We start from the raw sequence: 21759 nt of genomic DNA, 5'->3' as shown, positions 1-21759 counted from the left end.
TTTTAGATAATCATTTATTTTATTTTTTGTTTGAATTTATGAGATATTAGTGGTGAGAACCCATTGATAATGTTGCTCTAAGACCAGACATCATTATATATTAATTTTTTTAATACATACTAGTATGTTTGTTAACAACCAACACTAACAATCGTCCAAAATTAGCAACAACACATGAAATTCCCTGCATCTAATTAATGTAAATAATATACCTAAATGTTATATATCAATCTAGCTATAAGCCGTAGTTAGGTTGTAAGTGTGAGTAAACTTTAAGTTTTAATATTTTAGAAGATTAATATCCGAAAATAGATTGCCACAATATTGCCACATTAAGCTAAATATCATGTAACAAACGCTGGGAAAAGTGGTTGTTCACTCGCGATCAAATATAACACATGCGATATATACAAATCACAAGAACAAGTTAAAAGTAAATAAAGGACAAAAATAAAGAAAGGGTGGTCCATATACAATATGTATATTGAGCAATTAATTAGTAGAAGGTTTCGTCAAAGATATTCAATTGATTACAAGAACTTCTGCCTAAGCCCTAACGCTGTCTAGGTGTCAATCTCATATCTATTTCGTTTGATTTTTTTTTTTTTTGAGCAAACATCTTTAACCTAATGTATGCTTATACTTAAATATAGATAATATAGTATTATACATTTTTGTTTCTTTGGTGCTAATATGGTTATGCGTTGCTGGTTATCATTTAGATATAGGGTCCCTACTTCCATGAGTCCGCTACCTGTTATTTCATCATTACAGTCTCTTCATTAATTCTCGTATTTTTTGGATCTTGCATGTGATTTTTTTTCCAATTATATATGCCTTTTATAAATAAAAAAACTTTGTTGTCAAGTTGTATGGTTATTTATAGAGTGATGCACTTTTTGATCATACTGTAATATCGATTAATTGGATATATTAGTAAAATCATGAATCCCTCGGCTGAAATTTTCGGAAGTAAGACCCATCTTTGTTGCTATATGCATAACAGATCCTTGTTAAATTTTACCCGGATTATATATAATATATATATATATATATATATATTAAGTTGGATTTTTTTTTTCTTCAAAAAAATCAAAAGAGTGTGTTTCGTGATGGCATCTCACGACCTTATATCAAATTATTTTTCTGTATTTTGTTCTTCTCTTTAATAGTAAAGAATTCCATTTACAGCTAATTGAATGTTAATCATTTCTCTCAGTTTGTTGTTCCAATCTCCTATGTACTTTGTGCATGATCGACGGCAACACAAAAAAGTATATTACTCAAGTGGTAAAGAATTTATCCTTATCGCCTTGCTCTTCAAACGATTGCCGTGGAAACCACCGTAGAAAAAGAGTATCGAAGACAAAGAGTCTCAAGATAATGGTATTAATGGACAATCTCACAATCGTAATCAGAAATTGTCCATGGTGATGCAATCACAAAGGTATTTAATGCTTTTGAAAAATTATAGTTCAAGATATTTATGGGTGGTTTTTCACTGCAGATGCAATTTTTTGGTTGTATAGAGATGTTTTTATAATAGTTGAAAAATTGGCAGTTTCCTTTGCTATTTCTTTTGAGAGAATCAATAGATTGGATTTCTTTTTAAACAATATCTGAAAATCCTATTTGGAATCTGGCTAATATTATACAACAAAGAAATCTACAAAAATAATTTGGAATTTCATAGAAAAAATGGTATCCAAATGCAGATGGTGTTACATAAGGAGAAAGTAGATGGTTTGGAAGAAGCTTCATCAGATCTAAATCTTTGTGTTTTAATGTTTTACTAGATTTTGACCCGCCCTTAAAAGGGCGGGTATATATTTTGTTTTGTAATTTTTTTAGAAATTTAAGTTTTATATTTGTAGTTTTTAGTTATTTTTTGTACTTTTTAATGTATAATATTTTAATATAATTAATAAAAAAATTTAATCTATTCTATTAATTAGCATCATGATTCATGACCAATTGATAAAAAGTTAGATCCAACTATTTTTATTTATATTACCTACTTAAAAATAAATCATATTTTATAACAGTAACCACCTTTATTAATCAATACATATCTCCTATCCAGAATTCTCTGACCCATTTCTTTCTAATACAACCGGGTTGTGTTTTTCCTTTTGTCAATATTCAACCCTTTTTCTGTTTAATTCAGCCCAAATGCTATTCAATAATTTCAACCTATTTTCGAATTTCGACCTTTTAATTGATGAATATAACATCTTATATCATGTAATAAATTTATACAGTTACATTATTGACATAGTATAATGATGTTTTGAGTATTCTTTACAGTATCAGGTAATGCGTATAAAATGTTTTTTATATTATATCTGTTTTATATTTGTTAATAAATAACAATAAAACATTTATTGTAATTTCACTATCCGCCCTTTTAAAGACGGATCATAATTTAGAAACGCGTATATAGTTGATCATTGTTAATCTAATAACTCAATGACCCAAAAGTAATCAAATTCAACATCTAGACTGTGTTATAAAAACATTAAATAAACCATAGTTCCTTTCCATTAATTTGTATAGTGAAAATAATATTTATTAAAGTATAGTATCAATATTATTGTTTTAAAATGATATAATTTTTATTTATTGAACTTCGTAAGGTAGTTGACAGTTTGTAGTATGGAAAATAGTGAATCGGTAATATTTTGAAATTAATGGGTGGCTTTATAAAATGTACATACATCTTAGAAATAGTTACAGAATTATTTTATTAGTAAGAATATTTAGTGGAAGTGAATTTATCTGATGGATCAGATAAAATAAAAAATATTCACCTAACATTTATAACCATGTATTACGTAAGGATCCGAAAATATTGGAACAAAGGTGGAAGTTAAAAAGCTATTTCATTAAAGTGGTTACATTTATCTACATAATTGTTTAAATGCATTATATTTTAAGTTGGACATAACCCCATATCAATTGGACATGTTGAAGAATTAATAGTATTGATAATTTTAGTGTTGCATTTAGTTGTAATTCTATTATTTTTTTACTCTTGTAACTTTACATTTTATTTAAATAAAATAGTTGTTAAAAAAAAATCTTATGGAACACGAAAATCACGTGGTTGAATTTTTTCTGAAACGTCAAAAGAATTGAGGATCATATTTGACAAGAGGTAAAGAAGTGTACCAAATGGTCCAGGTGGGAGAAAAGATTCGTAACGGAGAATTCTACGTAGTCGCTTATGTCACTCACATCCAGATAAACAAACTGTGGGCAGATGAAACTAACATGGGCCTACTAATTTGGGCCATAACGTTATCCATATAAAATACACGTACACAATTTAGGTTTTAACAGTAATTGGCGCTAAGGACAGAAATAGATATGGTCTGGGTAATTGCTCGCTAACGTCGTTCGAAACCACCAAAATTGTCACCCAACACACTCGAGGAAAAAACAAAAACAAAAACAATGACCGTTTCTTTCTTCTGTTATAGAACCGATCAACGGTCTATCGATTTACCAAATTGAAAACGTGTTTGTTTGGTTTGGTGCCATCTCCATAAAATGTTCTCTTTTGTTCTTGATTCAACAACAAAGGAGAAGTTGAATCCGTCGCTCATCATAATATGTCGTACTCAAGAGACACCAAGAGTTAGTGTTCATCTCACACGTTTCGTTGGGCATACATGACGATGAGTACTGGTCCAAGAGGTTCCAAACCCGCGAGGGAAATCTTCCTGACGTCATCATCTCTCTCCTTCCCTTCTTTCTCTTCCTCTTGTGCGTCGTCCTCTGACGACGACGATGATGCGGTAGAGATAAATATGGAAGCATCCCCAACATCTTCTGGTGAGGAAGACCAGAAAGGGACGCTGTTGAAAGCTTCTTCAGGAGGCTCTGAAATGTCTTGTCTGACTCATGTCACGATGCAACCAGCTCCATCTCCTCCCTCGAAGTCCCGACCAGGGTCGCCTTACGACCCCAAGAGAATCCCAGCATCGGTGTTTGGCAAGAAGACTAAGGATTCGAACTGGAGTGACGAGTCATTGTTTAGTCTGAGGATGTCCAACTATGACGCATTTCGTAAAAGCAATCTAATGCCTGAAGAGTTCTTAGCATACTCACCTTCTTTAAAAGTCAAGTCTGAGGATGCAGAAGAGGGGGAGGCGATGAAAAAGAAAAAGACATCGGTTGAGGAGACTAATAATAAGATTCATCGAGAAATGTCTTTATCACCAACTCCTTCAGCATACTCATACCCCAGCAGTTTTGCTCAGTTATACCAAGCGCCGCCGTCTACCAAAGCTCAACAATCTATTCCCCCTCCTGTCAGCGAGAAAAAGAACAAGAAGAGGAGAAAGAAAACAAGAAAGAACAAGAAGGAGAAAAAGAATAATAACAAGTGTTGTTGTTCCATATGCTCTTGGTTGTTTTCAGGGTTTTCAAAGTGCAAATACTGCTGCTGCTGCTGCTGCTGTAAATGACTTTTCCTTCTTCTTCTTTGAAGCAGCTTCTTGATAAGCCATCATGATACTCAAAGAGTTAGACATCTAATCTACAGAAAAAACGAATCCTAACTCTATGCAAATGTATTCTTCTTACAGAAAAATGGCTCCACTTTTTTTTCTCCTATGCTTGATCTTGATTCCAGCTTATTTTATTTATTCATATATAATGATAAAAGATTATAATAAATTCTGAGTAAAAGTTTTTTATTTTTTTTTGCTAAAAAATTCCGAGTGAAAGTTGACAAGTTGCATGTAACGTTGGAATTATTATGAAAGGCATGGAAAATCCACACATGCAATTATCATTTTTGAATTTTTTTTGAATTATCAGTTCAGACCAAACAACATAATCTACATTATTACAAGACGATCTACATAAATACAAGTCTATTTAGATTCTTTCAATTATGAAAATTTTGCAAGTTGTTGATCTTTTGTTTGTGTTAATAGAAATGACAAGAATAGCCTTAGTGTCAGGGGGAATCCGTATAACGGCATGAGGGATGAATAATAACTTTTTCTGGTCAAGCAATCATATCAAAGCGAAAGTGAAAACGTAAAGGGCAGGGCAGAGGAGGAACCTCTTCTTCTTCTTCTTCTTCTTCTTCTTATTCGTGAAGAAGCTGCAGATTTTCAGAAAGAGGAAACGACTTTATTTTTCTAACCAAGTAGATTTCCATCATATTAAGGTAAGTTATTTACTGATCCATAGATATTCTGGATTAGACATCCTTTGATTGGTTTGGTTCTTCTTCTTTGGATTGGATCATCTCTAGGTGTTTTATCATTGAAAGTCACGAGCTTGCAGATCTCTTGTTGGAGTTCCTGTGTTAATAAATCGATGGGGTGAGATTCTCCTCACTCAAAGTTTCTGTTTTTGTCTTTTATGCTGCAGAACTGATTGATTCAGATTTTTATCTATCAGACTCATGATAGATAAAAACCCTAATTATTGAAAAAATGATAGTTAGTAAGGATGTATGTTGGGAGATGATGAGAGGTTGTGTTGTGGGTGGTGGGTTTTGTAACAGAGCAGTGGCTGTGTGGCTTGCTACAGAGCAACTCAAACTCTAAAGGATCCTCGACCACCTTTTAATTCCGTAGCTCAAAAGAAACATCCGAGCGGCGGCGGCGGCGTCTCTGAAGATTTCTTGTCAACAAGCACAGTTGATATGGACAACATCACCTTCCCTTCTCAGGGGGGGGGAGCTTATCATCATCCAACCACACTTTTGATTCTCACTCTGCTGCTAGAAACTTAAGTGCCCCTCCTGAGTTTGTAAACCAAGGTACCTACTTTCTCTTTGTGGATTAAGTGTTTTTATATGGTTGGATATGAAGTGGGTCTTCTGTCTGTGTTGCAGGTCTTCTTCTTTGGAATCAGACAAGGGAGCGTTGGGTGGGGAAGGAAAGAGCTAGTAACTCACCGGAACGCAATCAAGGAGCCAAGATAAAGTGAGTTTGCCTTCATCACTACACACTATTGTTTTGTTTCCTTAAAAAAAAAGACTTGAACATTTTATTTACTGCAGTTGGAACGCAGCATCATATGATAATTTGCTTGGGAGCAACAAGTTGTTTCCCCAACCCATTCCTCTCAATGTAAGTTGTCAAACTCTCTGGCATTAAGCGGGAAATTCAGGGTGGATTGATTGTATTGTTACTGATGAAAAAAAAAACAGGAGATGGTGGATTTTCTAGTGGAGATTTGGGAACAAGATGGTCTATATGACTAATGAACAAAGACTTACACACACACACGTTTTGGACATTTCCAAATTATATTGTTTTTGGTTTGGTTTCTCATCAAGTCCGTTGTTGTACCATCTTTCACTTTGGAATTGTCTGAGAAAACCGGGAATGTTCATCGTAAATGAGAAAAATCTCTTCTTCGGTCTAATGATATGTGGATTGGGCCCGTTAACTTGTCTTGTTATCATGTAGCTCAATCAGACAAATGTCTTGTTTCTTCTGTCCCAACCACACATAGATATTACACAAATATCAGGCAAAGTATTAGGGCCCATTAGCTTGATCTAGCAGTCACGTAAACGGACCTCAACCCCACCATCCATTATACGTTGTATCAGAAGCGCGCGGGGGAAAAAAGAGATGCCAGCCTTATCCAGCGATGACTTCAAAAAATACACGTGTTGATCTCAAAAGAGGGGTCTGTCACTGTCCCCCACAGTGTAAGGACTACATGGAGAAAGAAGGAAAAAAATCTCGTTTTTGACCAAAGGGAATATAATATTATTAGAAAAAGAAACATATAATACAAAGAAAACAAATATGGAATATAATCTTTTTTAAAAAAAATACTGACGCAAACATACATATCCATTTGGATCACAACGGTTGTATCTTGCAGCAAGGAAGACCAGAAATTTGCCTTTAAAAAGAACAAGTGTGAGAGAGTCTGTTTGTGTGTCAGTCAGGTTGAAGAGAGAGAGAGAGAGAGAGAGAGAGAGATAGGAGAAGATGACATACCTAGAGGAGTCCGTGTTCATTGAGCTACCAGCTCCTTCTCCATGGAAGAAACTGGTATCTATCTATCTATCTATCTATCTTTCTTCTTCCCCTTCTTTTTGAGATTTCTGCTGTCATTACTCTTTTTTTTAATTCCCTTACAAATTGATGTTTGTGTAAAAGGGTGTTGTTTCGTCTGTTCTGCTTTCTCTTTTGAGTAAGTTTTTTCTGTGTGTTTTATGGTCTAGGGTTTATATTAACAAGTTTCGAGGTTTGTTTGTGATCTTTATGTTCAATTCCATGATAGTTTGTTTGCTTAAAGAAATCAAATTTAAGGTTGGTATAGAATTTTATGTTCAATTCTCTAATTTAATGATAGTTTAATGCTTAAGAAATCAAATTAGGGTTTCTGATGAAAATTCTCTCTAAACCCTAGAAACTGGTTGGTAAAGTTTGTTTGTGCCTTGTTCTATAGATTAATGGAAAGTGGGGTTTGTTTTTTTTGTTTGTTGCAAGTTTTATCCGGAGCGAGCAGGTTCAGCACCGAGGATGCCAAAGATTGTGTTTGTAGGTCCAAATGATGAAGAGATCAGGACACGCAAGCAGCTTGAGAAGTACTTGAAGGCTCATCCTGGAAACCCTGACATCTCTGAGTTTGATTGGACCAATGGGGAGCCTCCAAGGCGATCTCCGAGGATCAGCCAGAAGGCGAAGGCTATGACAACCCCCACTCCCGACGACGAAGTGCTTCCCCAGAAGAAAAGACGCTCTTCTCTCGCTATGACGGACACTGGAGTGGCTGCTGCTGCTGAGAATGACCAAGAAGCGGAGGCTGTTGCTAAGGAGAATGTGGAGGCTGAGGGTGAGGGTGAGAAGCAAGCAGAAATTGAAGAGGCTGAGAACAAGAAGGAGGGTGAGAGTGGAGGAGGAACAGCTGAAGAAACTCCCAAGGTTGAAGACCTCAAGGAGACTACTGAGATGAACGAACCATTGGGAGTTGTTGCTGGAGAGGAAGCTGACGAGAAGAAGACAGATGGTGAGCCACCCAAGCTTGATGCAGACGTAGAAGCTAATAAGGTGGATGGAACCCAAGAAGCTGAAGCAGCAGTAACCGAGGAGAAAATGGGCGACGTGGAAGGGGAAGACACAAGCGAAAGCATGGACTTTGATGTTATTGTGTGATTTGAGTCAAAGATTATGAGTGGTTGTTGTATTTTTATTTTTTTTTGTCATCGAGTCGTTGTTGTATTTTTTTTTTGTCATCGAGTGGTTGTTGTCTGTTGTGGTAGAACTAATGTCTATGTAGTTCAGTCCATTATCATTAGAGTCTTGTTCTTTTGTTGTGCTGTTAATGTGAGGCATTCAGTGTCTGTTTCTTTTCTCATCATATCTATAGATTGAATGATTTGACCAGCAAAAAAACTTAAGACTCATGAAAGGTGATGCCAAGTAAAAAAGCAAAAAAAACACAGAAGATTACATAGTAAGATTCAAGAGTTAAATACAAAACACCCAGCGAAGTATGAATTCTCTATGGTCAAGTATACATCTACAATGAAGAGCCTACATTGATAAGCTAGTATATGATCCTCTTCAACTACATCAAGGGCGCCGTGAGAGAATAGTCTTGAGGTCATCAAAGTGATCATGATCTCTAAGGAACCGCAAGAGATCCATCCATCTGAGTAAGCAGATGCCGACTCAACCAACTCAACTCTCCTGAATCTGTGTTACCGCTCTCTATGCTACTCTCCACTGGCACTAACGCTTGATGGATCCCTTTGCCAAACTTTCATGCACTCCAACAAGGTTGTACTAGGATTCAGTGTCCAGAGGCTAAGTCCCTCAAGGCAATGACCAATGATGGAAGACACTTGCGAACCCATCTTGTGGTCACAGTCGGAGGGGTCAGAGAGATTTTCACCGCTTGAGATATGATGAGCAGGGAATGTCGAGCATTGTGAGAATCCCTATGTAGTGTTTTCGTACGGTTCCAGTTTGTTTATCAGACTCCATGATCATGGAACCGCCGGCCCCGATCCAGTGTCCCGGTGGTGCATGCAGCCACTGGCCAGGAGTGCAGAGATGGAGTGAGTCACTAGTGTGTTCATTGCATGGGCTAGTGTTGCCGTGTAGGGAACCTCCACTAGCCGTTAGATCTTTGGCAGTGACGTTTATCACGCGGTTGTGTTTGATTTTCTTTGCTTTTCTCTTGCTGCATTGTGACTAGTCTTTGAATAGTCTTCGAATGTGGCTGGGACGTGTTTCTTCTCGAACATTTTAAAGTGTTAGATGTTTGGCGCGAGTTCTGAGGTTTTGTGGATTAGGACTGCGTGTGATGTTCATCCAAACCCATGTAGCAATCAACGCATATACTCGTGACGACATATATACAGCACGTGGAATAGCATTTTTGGATGAGGAGATGTCTTTACTTTCCGCTAGTTTAGTCAATTTCTCTCAATATTTTTATTATTTAGTTGTATTGGTTTGGCTGAATATGAAACGTGAGCATTTGTGCCGTAAGTGAGTGAGTGGCACAGTATGTTCATGACCAAAGTAGCCTTCCTCAGTGATGGATTCTATGAGAAATGAAAGTAATTAGAGCTAAGAAGAATAACTTATTGGGAGTAAAAGTGTAGAGGTGATATCATTCTTGAGCAATCAACAATGGTGATGTTGTTCAGAACTAGCCAGCTCAAACTCAAAGGTGCCTAACAAGTACAGCGAGAAGGTCAGAGAGGACGGTAAAAGAAATCATGGAGATGTTGGAAGATTACAAGAAGCTAGCAATATGAAAGGGCTCAAAAGATCCCAAGTTATGGATATATGAGCTCTAGAAACAAGAGTGCACAAGAACTGAGTATAGTTTTTTTGTTCTTTTCTTTCTTGCACAGCCAAAAGAATTAGCCCTTTTGTTTGTTTTTTTATTCTTCTCGACTTTAAATACACATAATTAATTGCCGGATATATAAATCCTAAAATAAACCCCATTAGTATTTAGCACCACGTTAAACCCCTTCATGTGACACTTCTGGCAGATGCCTTTTGGGTCTCCTCAGTACAACAAGCAGTAAATTTTCTCACGATTTCTATAATCATTCCCTAATTTCTAGCATTGACATTTACCAAATTTGTCAAAACGTTAGTGGAGTTTAAATAAAAGAAACTGTTGAGATCATAATCATTCCCTAATTTCTAGCATTGACATTACTTTATTTGTATCAGTTATCATTATGCATATCTTCTTCCAAGCTATGTTTGGACAGTCTTCTAGTGATATACACAAAAATATTTTGAATGATCTCTGTTCTTGTAACAGAAACCAAATCAAGCTTCTATGGTGTGGGATCACTTCACCACCGAGACCGATGATCTACCTCCCAAGAAACGTCAGAGTTCTTCTGCTAATATCCCTCTAGATCAAGATCGCTGCAACCATGAGATGGCAAAGATGATCATCATGCATGATTACCCTCTTCGTATGGTCGATCATTTTGCCGGTTTCTTGAAGGCTCTTCGTCCACAGTTCAGTATGCCAAGCTTAGACACCATTCATGATGATTGTTTCTTAATGTTCTTGTCACAAAAGCAGAAACTTTCAGACATCATTGCAGAGATACCTGGGGGAGTTAACCTTACAGTAGACTTGTGGTCATCAAAGCAATCAGTGGGTTATGCCTTTGTGTCCGGTCACTTTGTTGATAAACACTGGAACTTAACTCACCTCCTTCTGAATGTATCTGTAGTTGCTTCTCCTGATTCAGATTCTGCGTTGAACCAACCTCTCGCAGCTTGCTTGTCTGAATGGAAACTGGAAGGGAAGGTTTCAAGCATCACTGTAAACAAAACCTGCATTGATAATCTCAGAGGTTTCTTGTCTGTCAAGAACCAGCATGTGTTGAATGGTCAGTTGTTGATGGGGCAATGCTATGCTAACGTTCTAAGCAGTATGGCTCAAGATGCACTTGCAGATGAGCAGTTGATTAAGAAAGTCAGAGACAGCATCAAGTTTATTAAGACAAACGAGACTTGTGGAGACAAGTTTGATGGACTGAAGAAACTGTTTCCAGCAACCGATGATGCTCCTCCGTACAAAGATCTTAACGTTGACAACAAGACCAGATGGGACACAAGTTACAACATGTTGTTGGCTGCTTATGAACACAGACAACTCTTGTCTTGTTTGGAAACCTGTTGTCCTGATTACAAAGTATCATCAATATCTCCTCAAGATTGGAGAAAGATTGATGGTCTCTGCTCGTGCTTGAAGGTTCTTTTCGAAGCGGGTAATGTCTTGACAAGGCCAAAGAATCTGACAGCAAACGAGTTGTACCATGAGATGATTAAACTTCAGCTAGAGCTGAGCCATGCAGCGATGTGTGAGGAAGACCTTGCAAACTCGTTGTGGGAGAAATTTGACGTGTACTGGAGAGGATGCTTCTTGGTTTTGGCGGTTGCTGTGGTCATGGATCCTCGGTGCAAGATGCAGCACATTAAGGGTAACTTCACTGAGTTGTATGGTGAAGAAGATGCTGAGAAATGGATCAAGACTGTTAGTGATGCTGTTCATGATCTCTACCTTAGCTACGGTAGTGAACAAAACCTTATGGATGCTAATATAGATGCCAATGAGACAAGTCGACAAGTAGAGCAAACCACAGAGTCACATGAACATGAGGGACAGCGTAAAGTAGAGAAGCAAGAACTTGGTGAAAATTCTCAAGCAAAGCCACTAGCAGATGAAGACAACATGGGTGATGTGCTTCTTCAGGAAGGGTCTACTCTTGTTACAATTGGAGACTCGTTGTCAGACTTTGAGATTTTCCTCACGGAGCTGAACCGTTACCTAGGTGAAACGTTGGTTCTGGGGTCAGAAGACTTTGACGTTCTGAGCTGGTGGAGGATCAACAGCAATAACTACCCTACACTCTCTAAGATAGCTGCTGATATTCTCTCCTTCCCTTGCAGCACCGTCTCACCTGATTCAGTATTTGGCACAGAAGTGAAAGAGATGGACAATTATAGGACCGCTCTTCCTCGTGTAACCTTGGAAGCTCTCTTGTGCACCAAGGATTGGCTCAAAAACCAAGAATTATGGCAATCTTGAGGTTTTGATGACTCCGTTTCCCTTTTTAGTTTTGTTTCATTAGTTTTGATATCTGAACCCATTCTTTTCAAAGTGAAAGCAAACTGTCACTATTTATACCTTTTCACTGCATTCATGCCTTATGAGTTATGATGTTGATTCAGTTTCAGTCTTATGATGTTGTAACAAAGCTAAGAGCCTAAGAATGAGATGATGAGAACGAAAAGCATATATAGGTTGTCTTATTTGATTAGCCGGCTCTTAAATAGCCTTTTTAACATATAAACAACTGCCTCATACTTTCTCGGAGGTCTTTAACAACTTGGAAACAAACAATAGAAGCTTATTGCGACTGACTTTTAAAGACCACGTACTTCACCCATAAACCAACAAAGGATATTTGCGACACGCATACTTAACTAGACGGACGAAGTCATGCATGCATGGTTATTAATATGGTGGTCCAGGAGGATGCTGTAGACCGAAAGGTCTTGGAAACAAGATAGCTGCGAGAGGTGGAGGCGGTGGAGGAGGACGGAGAGGCCCTGGATGATGCGGTTGTCTTGGTGGCGGTGGGTGGTAGATAGCTAAGATAGGTGAATGATGGCCATGTGGAGGAGGAGGGCTAGGCTCTGGATGCGGTGGTCTTGGTGGCGGTGGGTGCAGGTAGAGAGGTGGAGTAGGAGGAGGAGGCTCATGAGGCGGTGGTGGAGGATGGCGATGCGGAGGAGGCATTTTGGTTTTGAGCTTTGTTATTTGCAACATAAATGTTGTTTACTTAGTTTATATAATATCAAGTTGTTACCAACAAGTCTTTGAAGTGTTAGAGAGTCCCTCATTGGTCACTAGTAAGATGTTAGGTAGAATGGAATGGTAGTTATCTACCTAATCTTTACTGTGGAAAAACTAAACTCTGAAATAGTAATAAAAATTGTATGTATATAAGATTCTCACATGCTGTGTCTAATTATTCTATTTTTATGATCTTTTCAAGTTATGTTTTTAAATTCTAGAGAGATACGTAATGGTTGTGGGATTTTGCGTGTGCTATATTATAACTGCAGAGATATGTTTTGTCAAGCTTGAATAAGGTTGTTACCCACAAGTCTTTGAAGTGTTAGAGAGTCCCATTAGATGTTAAAGAAAAAGATGTTAGGTAATGGAATTGTAGTTTTAGTTTCAAAAAAAAAAGTAATGGAATTGTAGTTATCAATCTAAATCTTTATTGTGGAAGAAACTACAACTTCGAAATAATTGCATGTAAATAAGATTCATATTTCACATGCTGTGTCTAATTATTCTATTTATTTATAATCTTTTCAATTTATGTTTTTAAATTCTAGAGAGATACGTGATGGTTGTGGGGCATTTTTTTGTGCTATAATATAATTATAGAAATTGTCTTTGTATTTTTTGCATCCTTAACATAACTTTTTTTTTTTCAAAAAAAAGTTATGTTAAGGATGCAAAAAATACAAAGACAAAATCTGGCCTTGGAAGCTATCTTGTGCACCAAGGATTGGCTTCAAAACCAAATACTGTATTATGAGTCTGACAATCTTGAGGTCTTAACTCCGTTTTCGTTTTTTTAGATTTGTTTCAATAAATTTGATATATAAACCCTTTTTTCTAAGTGAAAGTAAACTATCACTCTTTACCTTTTGATTGCATTGATGCCTTAGATCCTTATACAGTCTCATGAACTAAACTAGAAACTTCTCTGTTTCTGCTCAAGCTTCGCTATACTTAGCCAAAACCTCTTATGCCATGTTTATTGCAGGGTTTTTAGGTTGTGATTTTTAGATTAATATAATAACCACATCCTGAAAACCCTGCAATAAACATTTTCTTACAATTCCATGAAATAGATTTACTTTAGTGACAGCACATGATTTTTTGAATACTCCTAAATGGTTGTCCTAACCGAATCTCCCTGTGGTTATACCTGAAACCATTAACAGTTAATTTAAACATATCAAAAATCAGTTTTTTTTAAGAGATGATTCTTAGTTTTTCTTAGTTAAAATTAAAATATGGTTTTTATATTACGCCAAAAACTCCACCATAAAAACCATGTAATATACATATCCTTACAATTTCCATAAAATTGATTTACTTTAGTGACAGCACATGATTTCTTGGAATACTCCTAAATGGTCGTCCTAACCGAATCTCCGTCTGGTTATACCTGAAACCATCGACAGTCAATATAAACATACCAAAAATCAGCATTTTTAGTTGGGTTGTAAACGGATTTGATTGGAACAAAAAAAAAGCTCATATTTTATAGCCTATTGAGTATTCAAAGACATGTTTGTGTTGGGAACTCGGCCAGAGCACCATTAAGAGCATGTCCAATGCGGTAACATAGGCCCAATCCTTAAAAAAAATTAAAATATTACATTTTTTGGTTTTTGTGCCGGATCAAAGCCGAGAAATACGAAACAAAGGACTGATCTAAGCTGAGTCTTGTTACTATGTCGCGGACCCCACGACACGTGGCGGCCGACGATTAGTTAACTTTTTTTTAATTAAACAAAAAAAAACTAATAAAAAAATTAAAAAAACATTGGAAATCGAGCAAAAAAGAACTTACCATTGCATATGCTCTAATAGTGGGAGGCTCTAAAGCAATCTCTCACTACTAAAATAAGAAATTAAATGAAATAAGTAAAAAGATGGTAAGAAATTAAGAATTAACTATATTTTTATCCGTCCATCCACCGGGAATATTTTTTTTCAAAAATATGTCGATATTTATTTTTATGTCACTATTATATATCATATATATATATATATATATGTCATCATACAATTAATAATATTTTATATGTTCCATCATGTATAATCATATAATTAATAGTATTTTATACATATCTTCATATAAATAATCATATATATTATATTTTAAAAATTTAATGTGAAATATAAAAACTATAATTTAAATTGGTGTTTGAAATATGGCTTTGTATTGTATTTTTCTTATCTATATTGAAACTATTTTATAATGGTTATTGAAAAATATTTTAGTAAAAAATAATTTTCTTAATATATGTATATTTATGAATCATTTTTTTTTAAATTATTATTTTGATTTAAAATATTTATATAAAATTTAAATTTTGTTTTATGATTATTTTAGTTTAGATTGAGATATTTTCGTATATTTTAAAATTTGGTCTAAATAGATAGTTACTTAAATATAATATACTTCAAATTTTTATTAACGATATAAGCAATTACTTTTTTCTTAATATATTGTTATTCATATCCCAAACAACATTGTATATTTTTATACTGATATTTATGTTTTCAAACAATTTTCAGATGTACTTCAGTTTTAATAATATAGATGAGATATAATTCTTCTCCAATCTCCCAATGGCAAGATACTCTAATTATTTCTTGTAACCATAAAAGTATATGTGTATGATAAATATCATGTTTCTCAGTTGTGTGAATAACTGTTTAAGAAAATAACTTGTACTATATGTTTAATATACATGAAAAAGACACAATCATTAATATTTTTTTTTGTAATTTTATTTCTGTTATAAGATATTCAATATCAGATATAGTTTAGTTTTTCTTTTTTAATAAATGAATCTCACTTTAGATCTGCAGTTATAGTAACAAAAATTTCTAGAAAATAAATATGCATATAGCCCTAAATTATAATTTTCTGCATAGAACAAATTAATTACATAATTATACTTATATAAGATTTCTAATAAAATAAACTAAAAAACTAAATATATAACTTTACATCAAATAAGAGAAAATTCATTCATATTTGTTCTTTTTTTTTCAAATTACTTGCTCCTCACTTATCAGTAACAATAAAGATTTTTTTTATAAACTTATTCATTTTTAAATAATTTTCTGAATTCACTACTTTGATTATATATTTTCATTATAACAACTTAACTAAAAACGAATTATAAAAACAAAAAAAATGTAATAAGATGATGCATAAAACTTGATTTTTTTACCAAACACATATATAGAAGAGATGTTTTTGCAAGTTATTTGGAAGACATCAAGATATTAAAAAGAAATTTTAATCCCTCAGAGCTCATTCATATACCCCGGACGTTGAATAAAAAGGCGGACATTCTTGCACGGAGGTTGAGATTCTTTTTCCATCGCTAGGTATAAAAGATTCTTGTTTTCTGTGTGATTTTGAACCTTGAAAACACTACATTCTGATCGGATTTTGGATGGTTCAGTTTGTTCTTTGTGATTATGTATCATGTTCCTAGATCGCTTGTTTAAGCATTAGAAAGGTCAAACTTTGTAGCCTTATGTGAATCTTAGATGAGAAAACTGTTCTCTTACTTACTAATGTTTCATCTCTTAGATGAGAATAGCTTGCCTACAGCAGCCTTATCAGGAAGTGAAGAATTTAGCCCCCCTGAGATCAAATCTAAAGGCAAGGGAAAGCAATCTGATGAGGTTGATGGGAAAGCTACTTTGAACGTTCGCAAGCTCTCCACCACGGGTTTACAATCGAGAAAAAACAAGCTCGTCTCTGGAGAAGAACTTGGGGATGGAGTGAGGAGACAAGGAAGGACAGGCCGAGGATTTGGTTCAACAAGGTCTGTCAACCCAATGGGAGTTATGAGACAGGGCACAACAAAACAACTTCGCAGTGCAAGGCTTACAAACGTCACAGAAATACGTCTACAACACTAGATTTTCTTGGTCAGTTCAATTAATCAGATTTGTTCTTTGGCAGGATTGCTGTTTCTTCTTTCTTTTTCATGAATATTTTTATTTTCATTGTTATCTCTGATGATGGGCATGAAGAGCTACTAGCTGCTGTTAACTCGGCTATTAACTTTGGTAAGTAATTCTTTGGTTTCTCCTGTATGTTTAATTTTTTTTTCTGGATTCATTCGTTTGGTTCTTTGATGCAGCTCAGAAATTTCCTAGCTCTTTCTGGAAGCAAATGGAGCGCTATTTTTGCTTTATATCTGATGCACATATCACTTGTGTAGTTGGACGAGACAGAGACCAAGACTTGTTGGACGAAACAGAGAAGCATGTGACAGAAGAAGCCAAGACTTGTGTACTTGGACGAGACAGAGAAGAAGAGTAGCTGCATGTGACAGAAGAAGCCAAGAGTTGTAGTTGGCCGAGACTGAGAAGAAGAGATTAAGCATGTGACAGGAGAAGCCAAGGCTTGTAGTTGTAAATGTTTTCTTTATAAGGCTTGTGTAGTACCATCGAAACATAAACGTCTACTACATTTTTGCTTCTATCTTATAAGACAGAGGAAGACATTATTTAAAGCTTTTGCTTCTATCTTATTAAAAAAACATAAAACATAAAGCTTCTATCTTGTTTTCCTTTTACCACATATTCTCAAATAATTTCAGTTTACCACATTTTTTTCCAAATTCACATTTCTTGCTTCTCACTTTCTTAAATGGCATCTTCTTCTTCTAATAATATTGAAGACATGATGGATGAAACATTCGACCAATTTTTCGATCTAACAGTTCGACCAATTTTCGATGAAAAATTCGACCAACTTTTCAATCAACAATTTGAAATTCTTCTCAGTCTTCATGGTAATCATCAAGAAGCTGATTTTATTAAAAATATATGGCAAAAATTTGGTACAAATCAAAATTACAACTAATCTTCTTTTTCTCGTTTATGCATATTTTTTCATGTTTGTTTAAAATTTTTAGTTATAAATTTGTATTTCTATTTTCATATGTTTTTATGTAATATTTGTTTAAATGTATGAAATTCAATAATTTATAAGTTTTGTAATATTTAAATTTAATAATTCAAATTTAAAAGAAAAAAATTTAAGAACTTCATAGGGGTCCTGTTGGACTTTCGAAAAACCAATTACATTAACAAGGGTTCTAAACTTCATAAAGTACACAATTAACTATTAAATTAATTTTAAGAATCCATTAAAAGCTCCGGAGGTGGTCAAACAACTCCACCTTGTTTAAGAAATCATTAACAATCAGATAGAAGGGTTAAAGACTTAAAGTGGCTTAGAGCATCCACAACAGGAGCTGTTAGATAATTCTTAGCGCAAATTCTTAGGTTAGTTTTAATAAAATATTATTAATTATCCTAATTCAACTAAGGATCCGTCCGTCGAAAAGGATATTAGAGCATCCACAATAGTGGATTAAATGCAGGAATCCTTAGTACTAGTTTAGTATTTTTTTTTTGGGAATAGTTAAAGACTCTAGTTAAAATAGTGTGTTCAATGGTGTTCTCCAATTAGGAGTTTTTAGAAATAAAAAATAATATTTTTTTTAAAGTGAAATTTAATTTTTATTTATTGCATGAATAAAAATAAAAATACAATAGTTAAACTTAAAGATACAATAATTATTAATATTCATCACCAAATTTATTCTGAATATGCTCAATTAATTTTTTTTCAATTGTTCATATATACGTCTATCCCAAAGATTTTTCTGATTGACAAACATGTTATTGAGATTTGTAGGCCTGTCGATTTCGGTTTCCACCTGTGAACTTCTGGTGACGCTTCCTTCTTCAAATTCTGATATGTCGATACGAGTGTATCCATTGCGTTCATTTTCGACTATCATATTGTGTATTATGATACATGCTCGCATAATCTTCCCTATCTTTTCTTTGTCCCCTGTAAGAGCCGGGTTTTTGACAATCGCAAATCGAGCTTGCAATACTCCAAAAGCCCGCTCCACATCTTTTCGGGCTGATTCTTGAACTTTAGCAAATAACTCTTATTTAGGACCTTGAGGAAGTGAGATAGATTGGATAAATGTTGACCATTTTGGATATATACCGTCTGTGAGGTAGTAAACGAACTTATACTTATGTCCGTTGACCATATATTCTAACCTTGGTGCTCGACCTTCTAAAATGTTCTCAAAAACAGGAGACCGATCAAGGACATTAATATCATTTAAGGTACATGGAGGACAAAAATAGCGTGCCATATCCAAAGATCTTGTGAAGCTACAGCCTCTAAGACAATTGTGGGTTTACTTGATCCACGTGCGTACTGTCCTTTCCAAGAGGTTGGGCAATTTTTCCACTCCTAATGCATACAGTCAATGCTCCCAACCATCCCAAGAAACCCGCATGTCTCTCCAATATCGAGTAGTCGCTGAAGACCAGTGGGAGTGGAAAACCCGCGGGTCTTCAGCGACTACTCGATATTGGAGAGACATGCGGGTTTGCTGGGATGGTTGGGAGCATTGACTGTATGCATTGGGAGTGAAAAAATTGCCCAACCTCTTGGAAAGGACAGTACGCGCGTGGATCAAGCAAACCCACAATTGTCTTAGAGGCTGTAGCTTCACAAGATCTTTGGATATGACACATTTTTTTGGTCCTCCAGGTGCCTTAAACGATATTAATGTCCTTGATCGGTCTCCTGTTTTTGAAGACATTTGAGAAGGCCAAGCACCAAGGTTAGAATATGTGGTCAATGGACACAAGTATAAGTTCGCTTACTACCTCACAGACGGTATATATCCAAAATGATCAACATTTATCCAATCTATCTTACTTCCACAAGGTCCTAAAGCAGAGTTATTTGTTAAAGTTCAAGAATCAGTCCGAAAAGATGTGGAGCGGGCTTTTGGAGTATTGCAAGCTCGATTTGCGATTGTCAAAAACCCGGCTCTTACATGGGACAAAGAAAAGATAGGGAAGATTATGCGAGCATGTATCATAATACACAATATGATAGTCGAAAATGAACGCAATGGTTACACTCGTATCGACATATCAGAATTTGAAGAAGGAAGCGTCACCAGAAGTTCACAGGTGGAATGGAAACCGAAACTGACAGGCCTACAAATCTTAATAACATGTTTGTCAATCAGAAAGATCTTCGAGATAGGCGTATACATGAACAATTGAAAAAAATATATTAATTGAGCATATTTGGAACAAATTTGGTGATGAATATTAATAACTATTGTATCTTTAAGTTTAATTATTGTATTTTTATTTTTATTCATTCAATAAATAAAAATTAAATTTCACTTTAAAAAATATTATTTTTCATTTCTAAGAACTCTTAATTGAGGAACACCATTGGACACACTATTTTGACTAGAGTCCTTAACTATTCAAATAAAAAAAATACTAAACTAATAGTAAAGACTCCTACATCTAATCCACCATTGTGGATGCTTTGCCCAATCAAACCAAAATGTGGCCCGCATGAACGTTAAAAGGTTGAAACTTTATTAAGGAGACACAGCTCTTTTAAGATTTAAGTAATACACTAGATTTTGATCCGCGCTTTCAAAGCGCGGATTTATTTTCCTTTATTTTTTTTTAAATTGGCAAATATTTAGTAAATATCATATTTTTATATATTTGTTTTTTTTATAAAAGACTTAAGTTTTTTTATTTTTCTTTATCGTATTTCATTTTAAAAGAATATAGGCCAGAACACAATATTCAGACCCGAAGAACCAACCCGAAACCGACCCGAAAATCAGGATCCCGATCCCGATCAGACCCGGGGTAAATATCCGAATGAGTTCTAAATTGCTATATCCGAAGAACCGGTCCCGAATCTGACCCGAACCGAGAACCAAATGAGTACCCGAAGATATCCGAAATATATCTAAAAATATATGTTATAATTATATTTATAATTATTTTAATTTTTAAATTAATTTTATAAGTTAACTATAGTAGTTAATTTCGGTAATTTTGAGTATTTTTGGATAAAATATGATAGTTTGGATAAAAGTTTACCCAAAAAACTGTATAAAATGTATATTTTTGGTTACTATTGAATAATTTGGATACAAAAATTTGAACCGAATCAGATGCTTTGGTTACTTTAAGTACAAATAACCGAATCCGTTAGATACTTTGGTTATTTGGTTATTTTGCAGGTTCTTATGCATGAGAATCTAACCCACCCAGACCCAGAAAGACCCGACTCAAACCCAACCCGAAATTTTATAATACCCGAATGAGGTTTAATTTCAAAACCCGAATGGGGTTTAATTTCAAAACCCGAAAAACTCGATATCCGAAAGAACCAATCCGTACCAGAATGGGTATCCGAACGTCCATGTCTAATGAGTATTTATGTTTAGAAAATTAAACTTTATTTTTAATGAATTAAGTTGGTATAACTCTGATATATTAATTTTATTATGTGGTTAATTTTTTAATAAAAAATATATACTTTTAATAAAGATTTATACTTTTCAATGAAAAAAATTCAAATTTTTTTATGAATGCTTAAATTATATTAAAAATAAAAAACATAATAATTAAGTTATTAATTTTTGTTCACTACACAAAATATTAAGAATGGTTGAAAATAAATTATTTGAATTATGGAAAAAAATAAGAATTGGATCTGATTTCTTAAACAACCCAAATGGCCCAAGAGAGATGATGTGGGCAGTGGGCTGGATCTAAAAAAAATGATCCAATAAAAATATGTTATTAATATTACTTGATTGCCCTTAATGAAATAAGCAATGTGAGTTAAAGAAAGGGCATGTTTAGTAAAAAATCCAAATGTGCTTGTACTTTAATAGTATAGATTTTGGAAAAAAATTTTGAAATATATATTTATAATAACAGCTAGGCCCGGGCGTTCGGGTATCCATTAACGTTCGGATCGGGTTTTTTGGATTTTCGAATTTTCGGGTTCACGTCTCTAGGTCCCATATTAAAATTTTATTAATACGG

The 21759-nt window shown here is 34.7% G+C and overlaps 2 protein-coding genes, 1 long non-coding RNA gene and 2 pseudogenes across 5 annotated transcripts; 4 read left to right on the top strand and 1 right to left on the bottom strand.

The window, feature by feature from the left end:
* The first annotated feature begins 4996 nt into the window (after positions 1 to 4996).
* LOC108809379 (uncharacterized) lies at positions 4997 to 6396 on the top strand (annotated as a pseudogene).
* Positions 6397 to 6846: 450 nt separating this feature from the next.
* Positions 6847 to 8324, top strand: LOC108810708 (methyl-CpG-binding domain-containing protein 10). Its single transcript, XM_018582801.2, has 2 exons — positions 6847 to 7040; positions 7482 to 8324. The coding sequence occupies exons 1-2, from the start codon at positions 6978 to 6980 to the stop codon at positions 8145 to 8147; spliced, it is 729 nt and encodes a 242-aa protein (XP_018438303.1). The 5' UTR covers positions 6847 to 6977; the 3' UTR covers positions 8148 to 8324.
* A 243-nt stretch (positions 8325 to 8567) lies between these two features.
* Positions 8568 to 9186, bottom strand: LOC108808387 (SNF1-related protein kinase regulatory subunit gamma-like PV42a; annotated as a pseudogene).
* A 1119-nt stretch (positions 9187 to 10305) lies between these two features.
* LOC108808386 (zinc finger BED domain-containing protein DAYSLEEPER-like) lies at positions 10306 to 12075 on the top strand. The gene has a single exon (XM_056987342.1). It carries the CDS (start codon positions 10306 to 10308, stop codon positions 12073 to 12075), a length of 1770 nt encoding a protein of 589 aa, XP_056843322.1.
* Positions 12076 to 16087: 4012 nt separating this feature from the next.
* On the top strand, positions 16088 to 19121 carry LOC108812766 (uncharacterized). 3 transcript variants are annotated; one of them, XR_001943502.2, is made up of 4 exons: positions 16088 to 16206; positions 16415 to 16758; positions 16864 to 16899; positions 16974 to 17351. It is a non-coding gene; the product is annotated as an uncharacterized LOC108812766 (long non-coding RNA). The 3 variants fall into 3 exon arrangements; XR_001943503.2 differs by lacking the exon at positions 16088 to 16206 and adding an exon at positions 16226 to 16340; XR_001943504.2 differs by lacking the exon at positions 16088 to 16206 and adding an exon at positions 18542 to 19121 and having other exon boundaries at positions 16238 to 16758; positions 16974 to 17630.
* The last annotated feature ends 2638 nt before the right edge of the window (positions 19122 to 21759 follow it).

This window comes from Raphanus sativus, chromosome 6 (assembly GCF_000801105.2).
Source record: "Raphanus sativus cultivar WK10039 chromosome 6, ASM80110v3, whole genome shotgun sequence".
NCBI classification, from domain to species: domain Eukaryota; kingdom Viridiplantae; phylum Streptophyta; class Magnoliopsida; order Brassicales; family Brassicaceae; genus Raphanus; species Raphanus sativus.
The sequence above is the reverse complement of the archived record's forward strand: the minus strand, read 5'-3'. Positions and strand labels throughout refer to the sequence as shown.